The 18,511-nt window shown below is 36.6% G+C and overlaps 1 protein-coding gene and 1 non-coding gene across 2 annotated transcripts in view; both read left to right on the top strand.

Moving 5' to 3' along the window:
* The first annotated feature begins 5,779 nt into the window (after window positions 1-5,779).
* LOC114009265 (small nucleolar RNA SNORA17) lies at window positions 5,780-5,912 on the top strand. Its single transcript, XR_003550714.1, has one exon. It is a non-coding gene; the product is annotated as a small nucleolar RNA SNORA17 (small nucleolar RNA).
* Window positions 5,913-12,938: 7,026 nt separating this feature from the next.
* Window positions 12,939-18,511, top strand: part of SLC22A10 (solute carrier family 22 member 10) — a 39,431-nt gene continuing 33,858 nt past the window's right edge. The window contains exons 1-2 of the mRNA XM_006156551.1: window positions 12,939-13,340; window positions 14,025-14,128. Of these exons, the coding sequence (XP_006156613.1) occupies window positions 12,939-13,340; window positions 14,025-14,128 (506 nt within the window). The remainder of the gene's footprint in view (window positions 13,341-14,024; window positions 14,129-18,511) is intronic.

The raw sequence follows: 18,511 nt of genomic DNA, 5'->3' as shown, positions 1-18,511 counted from the left end.
TAGGAATAGTTTAGGGAGATTTGAGGTTAACTCTTCCTTAAACGTTTTGTAGAATTCAGAAGTGAAGCCATCTGGACTTGGGTTTTTCTTTGTTGGGAGGTTATTTATTACTGATTCAATCTCATGGCTTGTTATGGGTCTATTCAGGTTTTCTATGTCCTCATGATTCAATCTTGGTAGATTATATTCATCCAAGAATTTGTCTATCTCCTCCATGTTCTCTTGTTTGTTGGCATATAGTCACTCTTACTATCCTCTAATGATGTTTTGTATTTCTGTTGTGCCTGTTGTAATGTTGCCTATTTCATCACATATTTGATTTATCTGGTTTCTTTCTTCTTCTTGATCAGTCTAGCCAATGGTGTGTCGTTCTTGTTAATCTTTTCAAAGAACCACCTTTTGCTTTCATTCATTTTCTGTATGGTTCGTTTATTTTCAATTTTATTTGTTTCTGCTCGAACCTTTATTATTTCTTTTCACCTGGCATTTTGGGGATTTGTTTTTTGTTGTTTTTCCAATTCTCTGAGGCATGATGATAAGTTATCTACTTGCCATCTTTCCATCCTTTTCTTATGCGCACTATTTTCTATGAATTTTTCTCTTATGACTGCTTTTGCTGTGTCCCATAGGTTCTGGACACTTGTGTACTCATTATCATTTGTTTCCATAAATTTTTTGATTTCAGACTTAATTTCTTCAATAGTGAAGAAGTCATTCAGAAGTAGGTTGTTTAGTTTCCATGTGTTTGTGTATTTTCAGGGTTGTTTCTTGAAATTAATCTTGAATTTAATTCCATCATGGTCAGAGAAGATGCTGGATACCATTTCTATGCCTATACATCTGTAAAGGCTTGATTTGTGTACTAACATACAATTAATCTTTCAAAAGTTTCCATGCCATGGTGAGAAAAATGTATATGTTGTGGACGTAGGGTGGAAAGTTCTATAGATATCTGTCAATCCCATTCAATTTTAGTTATCATTTAGGTCCTGTATCTCTCTATTTATTTTCTGCCTAGAAGATCTGTCTAAAGTAGATAATGGGTGTTGAGATCTCCAACAATTATAGTATTTCTCCCTTTCTCTCCTTTTAGCTCCAGCAGTCTTTCCTTCACATATTTAGGTGTCCCTGAGTTGGGTGCATAGATATTTATAAGCATTATGCCTTCTTGCTGGATTATCCCATTTACTATTATATAATGCCCTTCTTTGTCTCTTCTTACAGTCTTTGTCTTGAAATCTATTTTGCCTAAGATCAATATCGCTACTCCAGCCCCTTTTTAATTTCCATTTGCATGGAATGTCTTTTTCCAGCCCTTTACTTTTAGTCTATGTATGTCTTTATCCATAAGGTGAGTTTCTTGTAGGCAGCTGATAGAGGATTTTTTTTTTTTTTAATCTATTCAGCCAGTCTATGTCTCTTAATTAGAGAATTTAATCCATTGTCATTCAATGTAGTTATTGATATTTCTGTACCTGATCCTATCATTAAGTGAGCCATTTTCTTGGTTGTTTTTTGTTCTTATATAACTGTCCGACTGTTTAGTTTTCCTGGTATAGTACTCCCTTCAGAACCTCTTGAAGAGCTGATCTGGAGTTGGTAAATTCCTTCAAATTTTGTTTATCCGAGAATGTTTTTATCTTTTTTTCCCATATGAAAGATAATCTTGCTGGGTATTAGTATTCTTGTTTGAAACAGTTTTTCATTCAACACTTTGACTATATTTTCCTATTCTTTCCTTGCTGGCATTGTTTCTGTTGAGAGATCTGATGTTAGCCTGATGGGGTGACCTTTGTAAGTAACTTGGCGTTCCCCTCTTGCCAACTTTAGTATCTTGTCTTTGTCTTTTGTTTTTGCCAGTCTGGCTATGATGTGCCTTGGAGAGGATCTTCTTGGGGTGATTTTACTCTGGGTCCTATGTATTTCTTCGGTCTGGATATTTGAATGCTTTTCTAGGTTTGCAGTTTCTTCCAGGATTTCATGGAATAAATTATCTAGGCCCTTATTATTTTCTTCCTCTTCTGGGATACCAAGTATCTGGATGTTGGGACGCTTGATGGTATCCAGTATTCCTCGTATATTATCCTCATTTTTTGTTTGTTTTCTCAATCTTCTTGATACCTTTTCTAGGTCAGATGTTTTGTCTTCTATATTAGAGATTTGATCTTCCGCCTGATCTAATCTACTTTTAATACTTTCAAGGGAGATTTTGATTTCCTGTATCACATTCTTCAACCTTAAAAGTTCCACCTGATTCTTGTTTAAGGTATCTATTTCTTCTTTCAAATTGTTAAAGGACTTCCTCACCTCCTGGAGTTCCTTGTCTCTTTTCTCTTCCATCTCAGTTAGTTTGGTCACTACAAATATTCTGAATTTCTTATCAGACATGTCCATGACGTCCATTGTATTGACTCTGGGTGATGTAGGCTTGATGATTTCCCTTGGGGAAGAGGTCTTTTGTTGGTTGCTCATACTTCCTGAGCCTCTGCAATTGTTCCTAGCCATGAGGTGAGCTATATGTTGCTTCCTAACTTAATTAAGGTACCTCTGAGTGTTAAAAGGTGTACAGTATTAGAAAACTGATGATTTCTCTTATGGTTGGCCTACCTGTTTCTCACCAGTACCATGTACTGTTGTCACTGGTCCTGGGTGACCCAAAGTCCTCCCTGTTTCTAAGGAGTGGTGAGACTGCAACTGATCTAATAAGAAACATCTCAAGAGCAAAGAAAAACAAAACAAAGCAAACAAAAACATATCACGTGGCATGCATTGCACAACGTGTGCTATTCAAAACATTAAAATTCAGAGTCCAAAGGCAAGTGGGGAAGGCCAGAGGATGATTGACAGTCCCAGGCAGAAGGGCCTGCAACAGCAGGCAGCCTAATGTCCAGAATGGCTGGCTGGCTTGATCCGGTTTGCAGGTGGGGTGGGGTGGGATGTGAGTTCATTTTAAAGTCCCATGGAACCAACCTGAGGCCCAGAGAGGAGTAGGGGTGGTGCTGCATGTAGGTCCTGGGTGGTTGAGCCTGCAGCCACAGGCAGCCTGGTGTTCAGAACTCTCTAAATTCTTTATCAGACATTTTCATGATTTCCATTGTACTGTCTGTGGATGAAGAGGAGTTATTCTTTTCCCTAGGGAGTGAGGTATTTTCTTGATTTCACACATTTCTTGTGATCCTGCTGTGATTTCTAGTCATCTGATGGGTTAACCATTTCTTCCTAAATTCTAGAAGATCAATCTGAGTGATCAGATTCAGTGGGAGTTGAGGAATATGAGGACCCAAATAGTATTCAGATTTGGCAACTTTTCATTTAGACTTGTCTAGACACTCAGTAGGTGGAAGCTGAGCAGCAAAGTGACGAGATTAAAAAAAAAAAGGACAAGAAAACAGAGAAAGAGAGAAAAAAAGAAAAAATGGATAAAGCAAACAAAATAATTACTTATTTGTTAATTATAAAAAGCAAAAAATGAAAACCATGTGGCACGCTAGATCTCAGATCTCATGGCAGACTCAGTCTTCTTCTGGCCTTTTTTTGCCTAGATGGGAGGGAGAGAGGGGAGGGGATTATTACCAAGATAAAGGAGGATTTCAGAGCCTAGAAAAAACTTTCCCTTAAAAAATTTTAAATAAAGAAAAATTAGAAAAAAATGAAAAGACAGAGATGGGCAGAAAGAGAGAGACAGAAAGAAGGAGACAGGAGCTCAGCCAGGTTAGATTTTCAGCAGAACAGCTTCATTGCTCTTATCTCTGAAATCACTAGATCTCAGCTTTCATGGTGGACTCAGTCTTGTAGTGCCCCGGTCACAGAATTTCCAAAAAAGCCACCAAGAAGCTGATTCTGCTATAAACACACAAGGGTCACTTTTATTCAGGCTCGAGAAAGAACTCCCAGTCTCACTGGCACAGCGGGTCAGAGCTGTGAGCCCCAGTGTTAGTCAGGCTGGCTGTTAAGGGGGAGATTGAGGGGTGCTGAGGAATGCACTCAGGCAGCTATACATTGGCTGTAGATTTCAAGAAGGAAGTTGTCTTTTACTGATTGGTCTTCAGATCGTTAAGTTGGGCAAGAAAGTTACTTCAGGTCTCTGGTATCTCTTTTGTTCTTTTCATTATGACCCTCTCCTACATGATCAACTTACCTCCTTGAGATGGCCCTGATTCTCAGCAAGGTGGGTTTAAAAAAATGGAGTTGCTCCGAAAGAAGTGGAGTCATTCTGGCCCTTCATGTCCCCCTTTTCCAAGTACATAGTGGAGCCAACCATGGATCTCTGTTATTGAGCTCTATATGGTCCCAGTCAGGGTTGGGCTGACTCTATGGTCTCTAGTTGCTGAGTGCAGTTGCTCATGCACAGGAGTGCCTGTTCAGATGATTTGGGCCAATGTTCATGGTATGCAGTCACCAGGTTCAATTATTTACAGGGAGACTGTGACAGAGCTTTTCAAGACAATGTAAGCAGTTTACAGAAGCAGGACAGCACTTGGTTAGGTATTTATGGAAATAACAAAATTTCTTTAGAAAACAGAAACTGCATTATTATTATTATTATTATTTTTGAGTCTCTTAAGGGCTCTAGGTCTAGAGGTAACTAGTATTTAATATTTAAGGCCTTTATCCATCTCACAAGTCAGCAGCAGCCCATCCTTTTTCCAACCATTTGGACATGGAGTCCCCGAGCCACACTCCTGACAATGTCCGACTTGCAGTCACCCTCTGTCTGGAGTGACTAGAGCAGGGCTGCCACTCTCTGGTCTCTGAAGTACCATCATAAAGAACCCTCTTGGCCCATCTTTATGGACCAAGGCCACAGATTCACAGGCTAACTTTACAACTATGTGAGACCCCATCTAGACTAGTTAGAGGGGCTTCTCTCTTCAGTCTTCTTCTCAGGTTCAGCAATTTAATTTTTTTCTTTTAATTTGAAATATAAACTTTTATTCCATTCCTCATCCCTCTGGAATTTGAAAATATTTGTGACTATTCTTATTTTGTGGCAAAATAGTTATTTGCATAAGTTCAATAATACCTTTTGGCTTTCATCAGAAATTGAAAATACTGTTTTTTTTCCAAGGCTTTGACTGGAATGTCATATCTGAAGATATCACCATTACACCATCCAGAAAGCTAAGGAACTAAGGTAGATCTGAAGAAAGTCAACAGAAGCTCTTGAAAGATTGTCTGGTACCATAAACAGTTCTGCCTGGCAGGTAATTAAAGAATGTCACTTTCTGACAGACCCAAAATACTCTCAAGTGCAGGTGTTTAAGGGTACAGTCAGATGGTGAATTTCCGACTTAGCTCAATAGCCTTGGGAGACTTTTTTTTTTTTTTGGGGTACTTTTTTTTTTTTTTTATTATAAATTTATTTTTTTTTTTTTTGCCTTGGGGGACTTTTTAAAGGGTCTAATTTGGAATTCCTTATAAAAGGTTTCAGCAAAGCTAACTAAATCAATGAGTATTCTTACTGGACTTGTGTAAATAATGGACCGAATTGAGACTAAACCTTTTTTTTTTTTTGCAGATTAATTAGTTTATGCATTTCTTTTGTAAAAAGGAAAATAGAGAAGAAAAAAATGTTTTAGAAGAAAATTACAGTGTACTTGTTACTAGATTTTTGCTTTGTCCATATCTGTTTTTTGAGTTGTTTTGTATCTACCTACTGTTTGAACAGAATATTAACCTTAAGTCTTAAGAAAATTTTTCTGTCCTTTTTTTGATTCTGATTTATTAAAACTAAAATGACTTTTCTTGAAATTAAAAAAAAATTAAAAAAAATCTATTACCTGCCCCTAGAGGCGTTGCAGTTGTGGCTGCTGTGTCACAGCTGTGTCAGTGGTGGGCAGAGAGCACAGAGGCTATGTCTACGCTCAAGTGTTCTGACCTGAGAACATTTGAATGATTAGTAACCTGATACTTTAAAAAGTAACTAGATTGGAATTTTTCTTTTTTAAATTTGTCTTTTTATTGTCCTTGATATCAGTATGGTGTCTTTTGTGTAAGTAAGCTAATGATATGTATTTTGTTGGTCCTTAACAGCATCCTCCTGAAAAAAGAGATACAAAGTAGTTACTTCTGTAATTTATGGATAAAACTTATAGCTCAATAATATATTTATTTATTATTAAAAAAACCAAAAACCAAAACAAAACAAAAAAACATATCTATTTATTGACCGCAGTAAGCTATAAAGCCTCAGCTAAGTGCTACTTTATATATGTTCATTCTGCTCACTGAGTTTTATGCCTTAAGTCAAACGTGTGTTCATAAATATGTTTATACCAACTGTAGTTATTATTGAAAGCATTTAGTTTAATTAAGATATTTTGTGAATCAATGAAATGAGAAAAAAAAAGAAAGCAATCGTGGATATTATAGACAGTGTGGGAGGAGGGTGGGACGTGGCAGAGGGTGAGAGGGAGGGAACTGAAGGGAAAAAAGTAGAATTGAAATATATAAGAAACAAGAAATGGGAAATTATTTGTTGAAAATAATATGTACCATAATATATTTGATTGAGCCAAAATACAGTGTATTCTGGATGGGAAAACTCATTTTGTATGCTGCCATGATATACAGTGAATAAATGTAAAATAAACTGTAAAAGTTATTAAAAAATTTCATCTTGAAAAAAACACTTTGGGTAGAGAAAGAAATAATCATTTTAAACTAAAATATTTTTTTGTTTTACTACTCTTTTGTTTGCTGTTGTGTAGCAAAACAACACAGTTCCCACAGTGTTCACCTCAAACTTATTGCTTTACAACTATGGTATACTTTCTATTAAAATTAAAACATAAGACAGTCATTTCAGTGATTGATTTGACATGGCTTTCATTGGGAAAAGGAAGTAGTGACAAAGAGAAGACCAACAGATGAAAGGGTAACTTAAATACACTTAAACATGCAATGGTTTTCTTAGAGAATGAGAGCAAGAGTGAGAGAGAGAGAAAGAGAGAAATTTTATTTTCAACAAACAGAGAAAAGCACTGAAGCCCATGAGTCAAGTCATTGTCAATACCATGCTCTATATTAAGTAAGTTTTCTTTACCCCACACTCCTGTTTCCTTTTTTAAATAAAATATTTCTCCAAACCAGCATCACTTTTAATCCTCCCAGAGTGGGCTTCATCTTCAGAACTTTCATCTCCATTTTTCTCAGATAGGGGGCTTGCAGATATTTTCTTTATGGAATGGCTTTCTGGTTCTCAGTCTTCCTTGGGAGAAGCAGTCTTTTCCTTTGATCCCTTTGAAGCTATGGAGGTGACCCACTTTCCTTTACCTTTCACTGCACTTGGCATCACTATAGTCTTTAGTCTGGATCTGGACATTTTTATTTTCTCTCAGATTTGGCCTTCTTAATGCAGTTTTTTGTTTTTCTTTTTTGATTTTCCATAGTCACTATCATCATCGTCTTCCATTAGGAAATCTTCATCACAGCTGGAATCTTTCTCCTGAAATGGTGCCTCATCCTCTTCTTGTTCTTTCTCACAACCTGCATCTTCCATGAGTATCTCTCTCTGTTTAGAAGTTGCTTCAAACATTGCCTGCTGTTGCGGTTGCATATTTTTATGATTTAAAAAAAATCTTCACTGTCCTCTGCTGAGTGAGAATCATCCTTCTTGGTCTTCACATATTTTTCTTCTAAGTCCTCACTATCTTTCTGTGAATTCTTTCCAGATGATTTCTTATTTTTAGCTTTTTGAGGAGATGATTGAATTTTCTTAGTGGGAGGACCCAAGTCTCTTCCATAATCTTTATCTATACCATCAGATTCCAGAAACTGAACAGTCAATGACCTTCCTATTTCTGACAGGCTAAGACATGTTCACTGTCAAAACAGAATCACGTTGAGAAGCTAGAGATCAGGACCCCACCTCTATTGTGTGCACTAGAAAGAAGACTGCCTGAACTTTGGCCCATGGGGGTGCTGTCACTGAACCAGAGCTGCTGTTTTAAATTCTGCTGCCCCTTGGTTTTGGGCCCCTGGATTAGATGAGCCCTCCACTCTCCCTGTTCTTCAGAATGGATCAGTTCAAGATTTTTTTTTAAGAAAATATTTCTTAAATAGATTAAAAAAATTTTTTAAATTATCATCATAGTCTTCTTTATATTACATTGGATTATATATAACTTTACAGTGTATTACATTGCTTTTTCAAAAGGGAATGCCATGGGGAACCAGCAGTTAGCGTAATGGCTATGTCACTGGACTCCCACGTAGTCGACCGTGGTTCGCGTCCCGGACCCGGTGGCTTAAAACTCACACCGGGTGCGTGTGCATGCATGCCCAAGATCCCGAGAGGAGAATGGAGGAGAAGGGATTGCAGCGTGACCATCCCCTCTGGGGGGTGATTTCTCGCTTTCTGTCTCTGTGTCTCTCTCTGTCTGTCTGGCGAGCACACGTGCCCTATAGCAAAAAAAAAAATCTCTCCAAAAAAAAAAAAAAAAAAGGAATGCCATGCATATCAGTCATTACTGAGACATTAATTTCCCCGCTTCATCATTCAATAACTTTTCTATGTTTTTCCCCACCATTATTATTATTATTCTAATTATTTTTTAAAACAGTCAATCACTATTTTTCATTTTGCTTGTAAAAAGACTTTACCCATCATGAAATACTTCTCAGACCAATCCAGTTGAGAATACTATACATGTCATCATCAACAGGTAATAAGCCATATCTGTTTCTCACTAACGTCCTGCCTCTCTATTGTTCTTTTGCTATCTTTCTCTATCCTCTTCTCTTCACCCCCCACTGTTCCACACTGTCCTATTCTCGTTAAGTATCTTCACTGCTTTTATGTCCTCCAATTTATTGCTCTCTACCATAGAGTGCAAATAGTCGGTATATATTGAGTGGATACATACAATATCTTTCTTTCATAGCCTGGCTTACTTCACTCAGCAATAGATCCTCCATATCTGACCACTTTCTATCAAATGGCAGGGTCTTGTTATTTTTTATGGCTGAGTAGTATTCCATAGAGTATATATGCCACACTTTTCCAATCCATTCATCAGTTTGTGGACATTTAGGTTGATTCCATGTCTTAGCAATTGTGACTAATGCTGTAATAAACATTGATGTGCAAGCACTTTTCTGACTGAGCATTCTCCTGTTTTTCTGGTAAATACCCAGAAGTGGGATTGCTGGATCAAGTGGTAGTTCTATTTGTAGATTTTGAGGAACCTCCATATTGTTCTCCACAGTGGTTGAACTAGTTTACATTTCCACCAACAGTGTAGGAGGGTTCCCTTTTCACCACATCCCCGCCAACACTTACCACTTTTTATATTTTTAATCTTTGCCATTCTGACAGGGATTAGGTGGTATCTCATTGTGATTTTTATCTGCATCTCCCTTATGATGAGGGATGTTGAGCATTTCCTCATATACTTTTTGGCTGTTCGTATGTCTTCCTTAGAGAATGCTGAGAATTGTGGAACCCTATATTGCATGGGGGTACCCGAACCTAAGTCAGTAAATGAACTGATCTACAAATGTGGTTATGAGAAAAATCAATAAGAAATGAATTGCTTTGACAGATAACTCTTTGATTGCTCAATCTCTTGGTAAATTCAGCATCATTTGCATGGAGGATCTGATTCATGAAATCTATACTGTTAGTGAATAACTTTCTGTGGACCTTCAAATTATCTTCTCCACAAGGTGGAATGAAGAAAAAGACCACGCATTTTGTAGAAGATGGAGATGCTGGCAATAGGGAAGACCAGGTCAACAGACTTATTAAAAGAATGAACTAAGGTATCTGCCATGATTATTTTTGTAATCTGGTCAGTAAATAAACAGTGGCTGTTTTCAGACTGCAATAAAAAAAAAGTAAAAAGAATTTCTTTGGCCTTGTTTATCACAACACTATTCACAATAGCTAAGACATTAAATCAGTCTAAGTGTCTCTCAACAAATATGTGTATAGAGAAAATGTGGTAGTTATAGACAATAATACTCGTTAGCCATAGAGAAGAGCAAAATTATGCCATTCATGACATGTATGGACTTAGAGAGAACATTATGTCAGTAAAGTATTCCAGGCACAGACAGACAAATAACACATAACCTCATTCATAAATAAAATGTAAAGAATATTAATCTTATTTAGAGAGAGTAGGGTGGTGATTACCAGAGGCTTGGATGGTTAGTATAGTGGGGAGATGGGGAGATGTTGGTCAAAGAGTATACAAACAAAATTAGAGAGGAGGAATTAAAAACTTGTTTAGACTAGGCAAACATATAGAAATATAAAGTAGACAAGTGACTGCCTGGAACTGGGGTTTGGGAGAAAGATTTGAAGGTTGGGGAGGAGAAGTGAGCAATAAATAATAATGGTTATGAAGTTTCCTTACTGGATAATGAAAGTGTTCTTAAATAAATTATAGTGATACCTGCACCCCTCTGTGAACATACTAAAAAACATTAGGTTGAACATATTAAGTGGGTGAATTGTAAAATACATGAAATATATCTTAATGAAGCAGTTAAAAAGTTAAACATGCAATTACTGTTCCACCCAAAAAGTGAACGCTGGGTGATAATGTGCACTTAGTATATGATCCAGAAATTGCACCTTATGGCGTTTGTCCTGGAGAAATGAAAATGTATATTCTTCCATGAATCTGTACACAAATATTCATATCAACTTCATTCATAATAGTCAAAAAAACTAGAAACAATCCAGATTTCCTTCATCAGGTGAATGATTAAACAACTGTGTGTACATTCCATGGAACATCATTCAGCAATAAAAGGAACAAACTATTGGTACACACATCAACTTAGATAAATACTCACAGAATTGTGCCAATAATAAAACTCACTCACAAAGGACATGTGAGGGGACTCCAAAAATTTCATGGATATTGCTGAGTGAGGCAAGCCAGGATATGAAAGAAAGATATTGTATGTATCCACTTACTATATACCTACTATCCGTACTTTATGGTAGAGGTTGAAATATTGGAGGGTGTAAAAGCAGCGAAAATAGTTAGCAATGTTAAGACAGTGTGGAATGGGGCGGGAGAAGAGAACAGTATGGGGAATGATAGCAAGAGAACAAATAGGCATGATATTAGTGGGACACAGATATGGTTTATTATCTGTTGATGATGACATGTATAGTATTCTCAACTGGACTGGTCTGAAGTATTTCATGTTGGATAAAGTTTTTTTTTACAAGAAAAATGATAAATAGTGATTGAATATTTAAAAAAATAATTGGAATAATAATAATAATGATAATCTGGATAAAAATAATGAAAAGCTATTAGATGATGATGGGGATTTTAATGTCTTCATATTGACTGATAAGCATTGTATTTCTTCTAGAAAAAGAAATGTAATACACTGCAAAGTTATAGGTGATTCAATATAATATAAACAAGATTATGATAATAACATAAATTTTAAAAAATTCATGGAAAGACAGAATTACAGTGAATTAATTTTGGTGCAAAAATGTTCAAATTTATGGGCATTTTTTTCATAATATACACTTTCTATGAATGCTTCAAAGATGCCTTATATATCACATGCTACTAACATTACAACATGAGTGAACATGGAACTGTTCACTGCCTTTACTCTGGTGATGGGAACAGTAAATTATACATATGATAAAGTTATGTAGTACTGAAAATACACACAGGTACTGGTAAAACTGATGGAAAATACTAAGTGTGTATTTATGCTAATGGTGAAAATTGGGTGACATGTACATGGTTTCTCCTTGCAACCACATGCGAATCTAAAAAAAATCTCAAAAATTTCAGTTAAACCATATAAAGGATGTGAAACTGTAAATGTAAATCAGAATGGCTTTAGTAATATTAGAAAATATATGAGGAGTGTTACTAGAGATAAAGAGACATAGTTTATAATAACAAAATAATCAGTTCATCAGGATTCTAAAAACTAGCACAGAAAACAACCTCAAAAATGTTATACAAACAAATAAATAAACTTGAGGGAATAAATCCTTACATGAGCCTTCCTTTCTATTCACATTTCATGGAATTAAAATTAACTGTGAGAAGGGCCAGCAGGTGGTGTAATAATTAAGGTATTGGACTCCCACATGGCTGATAGGTTTGAGTCTTGAACCTGTTGGCTTGAAAATCACTCCAGGCACTTTTGTGCCTGCCCAAAATCCCAGAGGGAGAATGGAGGAGAAGGAATTGTGCCATGGTCATCCCCCTGGGGAGTGATTTTTCATTTTCCCTCTCTCCGTCCCTCTCTGGAGAACACATGACCCCTATGGGAAAAGTCTTAGAACAAACAAATAAACCAAAACAAAACAAAAACTGTTTTAGGTGTGATTTAAACTGAAGCATATCAATTACCAAAAGATAGAAATGGCACCAAATTTCACTTTATTTTAATTGAAGCAAAGACTAATTCTAGGAATTACATTTATTAATTACTTTAACCTAAATTCAGTACTAAAAAGAAAACATTTTTTAGTGTTTACAACAAAGGAGTTAACTTATTTCTTTGCTTCACAAAGGAGTGTACTATGTTTCTCTGGAATTTCATTTCCTGGAAATAGCTGAACACTGGTTAGCAGGCTTGTTTTATTTCTTTGAAAGATCACGTACATGGCAAAGTCTAATGCTAACTCATGAGTTACTGAGGACAAGATTCAGAGAGTAAACATTTAAACAGACTTTATAGTTAACAGCCATACTTTTTTCTGCTAAATATTATTTTAATGAGTTTACTGAAAAAGGCTTACTTTATAAGCCCAAAAAGGACCAAGGAAAGTGTTTCCATTGCTCTGTTGCAAGAGTGAGGTGGAGCCCACTGATGAGAAATTGATGTGAGGAATTAACATGCACTTAATGTAAATTAATCAAAGGAAAGATTTTCTCTCTTTGATTTTTATCTCCAAAAAGTTACTCTTGAGGATCAGCTGTTTTTATTCGATGGCCTTTGAAGAGCTTTTAGATCAAGTTGGAGGCCTAGGAAAATTCCAGATCTTTCAGTTTTTTATAATTCTTCCCTCTCATATGATACTAATTACTCATCTACTGTTGGAGAACTTCACTGGAGCCATTCCTGGTCATCGTTGTTGGGTTCCCATCCTTGATAACAACACTTTTTCTGATAATGATACTGGGATCCTCAGTCAAGATGCCCTCCTGAGAATCTCCATCCCACTGGACTCAACCATGAAGCCAGAGAATTGCCGTCGCTTTATCCATCCCCAATGGCAGCTCCTTCATCTGAATGGTTCAATACCCAACACCAGTGAGCCAGATATGGAACCCTGTGTGGATGGCTGGGTGTATGATAGAAGCTTCTTCTCCTCAACCATTGTGACTGAGGTAAAGGGCCTCATTTATGTCCTCTGGGTACATGATCAGGGTGTTTAGAAGGACATAAACATGCCTAAAGTTTTCAGTTATTATGTAGGTACTGTAGTCAGCTCTCTTATTTTTGTCAGGTAGTAGTGATTGCTTATTTTTTAATTGTTAGGCACTTACATTGATTATGAAGCAATAAATCCAACCAACTAGACATGAACTCTACTATCACAGAGCTTTAAATCTGGTGTAAAGATAGATGATTAGACAAGTACTTGATGTAACGTGTGAAAAATGTTCTTGGTCTTTTGTTCTCAGCCAAGGTTGCAAATTGGAAATATCTGTGTTAATTAAAAAAAAACTCCATGCCTTCTCTGCATGTCAGAAAAGCAGCTTATTAGTTAAATTCAGGCATCAGCACTCAAATAAAAACAAAAGAACTTTCTTGATGTCTTGAATGTGTGGAACATATTGAGTTATGTAGTGCTCAATGACTATAAAGACAGAGCATGATATAAGTTAACTGGTTTGGGGTGTGGCTTTCTAGAAAAAGCCATGCTTAAGCTAAGATTTAAGTGATATAGGTCAATAATTTCAGTAAACAGAGGCTGGAGATGGTTCACTGAGGGCCGCTGGTGCAAGTGAATAGTAAGGTGTCATAAACTGCTATGATTTTTTTGCTATGCTGATTTCCTTTTTTTCCAGTGGGATCTGGTATGTGATTATCAGCTATTGAAATCAGTGGCTCAGTTCATATTTATGACTGGAATGCTAGTGGGAGGCCTCATATATGGTTATCTCTCAGACAGGTGAGTGTTTCCAGATTAGGGCTGTCCTTACTCTGCAGTGATAATTTGTTCTCATCTCAGCTATTATTAGTTCTTTTATAAAGATTTACTGAGTTCTAATATTCATTGTACACTGCTAAGACTGCCTTGATCCTCAGAGAGCTGATACAGAAATAAATTAGTGTGGTGATTGTCTACCTTGGGGAGTTAAAAGGATGGATTTGTATTAACCTACCATTGTCAAACTGAGAAGCAAGTGAGCATTCTCAAGCCTTTTCCCCTGGCTTATCCTAGTGATAACTCCAGGTCCATTTATCCTTTCTGGTGTTTGTTCATGCATTGAGCATCCCAACTTTTACAACTTCCACCTCAGATGGGACTACTACCACCCGGGCTTGCTTTTCTTAGCATTAAATCTTCCCTATTCATCTACTTTGTATCAAATGTCAGGGTCTTATGCTCTACATCTCTTATCATAAGGGAAATGCAAATCAAAGCCACAATGAGCTACCACTTAGCCCCAGTCAGAGTAGCTAAGATTTAAAAAGAAAGAAAGAAAGAATGACAAGTGGGGTCAAGGCTGCAGTGAAAAGGGAACACTCCTACACTGTTGGTGAGAAGGTAAGTTAGTACAACCACTGTGGAGAATAATATAGAGGTTCCTCAAACACTTAAAACCAGAACTACCATATGACCCAGTATTTCCAACCCTGAGTGGAGTTATTTCCTAAAGGGTAGGAAAACAGTCAGAAAAACACTAATACATTCATGTTTATTGCAGTATTATTCACAATTGCTAAGACATGGAACTGACCCAAATGTCCAAAAATAGATGACCAGATAGAAAGAAATGTGGCAAATATACACTATGGAATAGTACTCAGTCATAAAAAACATGGTGTATTATCTTTTGAATTGCTTTTGAATTTGATTTGCTAGTATCTTGTTAAGGATTTTTGCAGTTCTATTAGATAGTTTTCCGGAAAATTCCAGATCTTTCAGTTTTTTATAACTCTTCCCTCTCACATGGTAGTAGTAGCTCATATACTATTGGAGAACTTCACTGGAGCCATTCCTGGTCATCGTTGTTGGGTTCCCATCCTTGATAACAACACTTTTTCTGATAATGATACTGGGATCCTCAGCCAAGATGCCCTCCTGAGAATCTCCATCCCACTGGATTCAAACATGAAGCCAGAGAATTGCCGTCGCTTTATCCATCCCCAGTGGCAGCTCCTTCATCTGAATGGTTCAATACCCAACACCAGTGAGCCAGATATGGAACCCTGTGTGGATGGCTGGGTGTATGATAGAAGCTTCTTCTCCTCAACCATTGTGACTGAGGTAAAGGGCCTCATTTATGTCCTCTGGGTACATGATCAGGGTGTTTAGAAGGACATAAACATGCCTAAAGTTTTCAGTTATTATGTAGGTACTGTAGTCAGCTCTCTTATTTTTGTCAGGTAGTAGTGATTGCTTATTTTTTAATTGTTAGGCACTTACATTGATTATGAAGCAATAAATCCAACCAACTAGACATGAACTCTACTATCACAGAGCTTTAAATCTGGTGTAAAGATAGATGATTAGACAAGTACTTGATGTAACGTGTGAAAAATGTTCTTGGTCTTTTGTTCTCAGCCAAGGTTGCAAATTGGAAATATCTGTGTTAATTAAAAAAAAACTCCATGCCTTCTCTGCATGTCAGAAAAGCAGCTTATTAGTTAAATTCAGGCATCAGCACTCAAATAAAAACAAAAGAACTTTCTTGATGTCTTGAATGTGTGGAACATATTGAGTTATGTAGTGCTCAATGACTATAAAGACAGAGCATGATATAAGTTAACTGGTTTGGGGTGTGGCTTTCTAGAAAAAGCCATGCTTAAGCTAAGATTTAAGTGATATAGGTCAATAATTTCAGTAAACAGAGGCTGGAGATGGTTCACTGAGGGCCGCTGGTGCAAGTGAATAGTAAGGTGTCATAAACTGCTATGATTTTTTTGCTATGCTGATTTCCTTTTTTTCCAGTGGGATCTGGTATGTGATTATCAGCTATTGAAATCAGTGGCTCAGTTTATATTTATGACTGGAATGCTAGTGGGAGGCCTCATATATGGTTATCTCTCAGACAGGTGAGTGTTTCCAGATTAGGGCTGTCCTTACTCTGCAGTGATAATTTGTTCTCATCTCAGCTATTATTAGTTCTTTTATAAAGATTTACTGAGTTCTAATATTCATTGTACACTGCTAAGACTGCCTTGATCCTCAGAGAGCTGATACAGAAATAAATTAGTGTGGTGATTGTCTACCTTGGGGAGTTAAAAGGATGGATTTGTATTAACCTACCATTGTCAAACTGAGAAGCAAGTGAGCATTCTCAAGCCTTTTCCCCTGGCTTATCCTAGTGATAACTCCAGGTCCATTTATCCTTTCTGGTGTTTGTTCATGCATTGAGCATCCCAACTTTTACAACTTCCACCTCAGATGGGACTACTACCACCCGGGCTTGCTTTTCTTAGCATTAAATCTTCCCTATTCATCTACTTTGTATCAAATGTCAGGGTCTTATGCTCTACATCTCTTATCATAAGGGAAATGCAAATCAAAGCCACAATGAGCTACCACTTAGCCCCAGTCAGAGTAGCTAAGATTTAAAAAGAAAGAAAGAAAGAATGACAAGTGGGGTCAAGGCTGCAGTGAAAAGGGAACACTCCTACACTGTTGGTGAGAAGGTAAGTTAGTACAACCACTGTGGAGAATAATATAGAGGTTCCTCAAACACTTAAAACCAGAACTACCATATGACCCAGTATTTCCACCCCTGAGTGGAGTTGTTTCCCAAAGGGTAGGAAAACAGTCAGAAAAACACTAATACATTCATGTTTATTGCAGTATTATTCACAATTGCTAAGACATGGAACTGACCCAAATGTCCAAAAATAGATGACCAGATAGAAAGAAATGTGGCAAATATACACTATGGAATAGTACTCAGTCATAAAAAACATGGTGTATTATCTTTTGAATTGCTTTTGAATTTGATTTGCTAGTATCTTGTTAAGGATTTTTGCAGTTCTATTAGATAGTTTTCCTCTTTTGTTGTGCCTATCTACTTTTCATTTCAGGGTAATGGCAGCCTCATATAAAATGCTGGGAAGGATTATCTTCCTTGGATCTTTTGAAATGGTTTGGGAGGAACCGGTATTGATTCTTTCTTAAAAATTTTGTATAAATCAACAGTGAAGCTATCTGGACCTGGGCTTTTCTTTATTGGGAGACTACTTACTATCGATTCACTTCTTTACTTGTTATTAGTTTATTCAGGCTTTCTGTATGTTCTTGATTCAAACTAGGTATGCTATTTGTGGACAGAAATTTGTCCATCTCATCTAGGTTTTCTACCTTGTTAGCACATAGTTGCTTGTAGTAACCCTTGATGAGTTTTTGTATTTCTGCAATATTTGTTGTAAAATCTTTTCTTTCATTTCTGATTTTTTTTTTAATCTAGGTCTTCTCTCTCTTTTTTATAGTTAATATAGCTAATAGCTTATCTTCTTGATGTTCTCAAAGAAACTGCTTTTCCTTTCATTGTTTCTTTTTTGACTTATTCTTTTTTGTTCTCTATTTCCTTTATTTGTGCTCTTAATTTCCTTTTTATTTTTGAATTTAGCTTTTTTTTCCCCCAGCTCTTTGAGATGCATTGTTGGGTTGTTTAGTTGGAACATTTTCTTTCTTTCGGTTTTTTTTTTTTTGAGCACTAATTATGATAAACTTGCCTCTTACTGCTGCAAGGTATTGCCATAAAAAATACATACTGTCTTTTTTTTTTTTTTTTTTATCATCATATCTTCTTCATATTACATTGGATTACATATAACTTTACAGTGTATTACATTGTTTCTTCAAAAGGGAATGCCATGCACGTCAGTCAGTACAGAGACATTAATCTCCCCACTTCAACATTCCATATCTTTTCTGTTTTCCCCAATCATTATCTTTATTATTCTAATTATTTTTATAAAACAGTCAATTGCTATTTCTCGTTTTGCTGTTAAAAATACTCTGCCCGTCATGAAACACTTCTCAGACCAATCCAGTTGAGAATTCTATACATGTCATCATCAACAGTTAATAAACCCTATCTGTTTCTCACTGACGTCCTGTCTCTCTATTGCTCACTTGCTATCTTTCTCTATCCTCTTCTTTTTACTTACCCCATTCCACACTGTCCTATTCTCATTAAGTACCTTCACTTCAAGAATGGTAGAGTAGTTCCTGTTCTTCCCTGAGGCAATGCAGGGCTGGTAACCATCATCTTCTCAAGTTGCAAGTTCTCAGACCTTGTTTTCCGCTTCAGCTTGCTGGTCCAAAGGCCACACGCCGGCCCTGGAGAGGCAGCTGAAC

The sequence above is a fragment of the Tupaia chinensis genome, unplaced genomic scaffold, assembly GCF_000334495.1.
Source record: "Tupaia chinensis unplaced genomic scaffold, TupChi_1.0 Scaffold000502_1, whole genome shotgun sequence".
NCBI lineage: Eukaryota > Metazoa > Chordata > Mammalia > Scandentia > Tupaiidae > Tupaia > Tupaia belangeri.
This window is presented reverse-complemented; position numbering and strand designations above follow the sequence as displayed.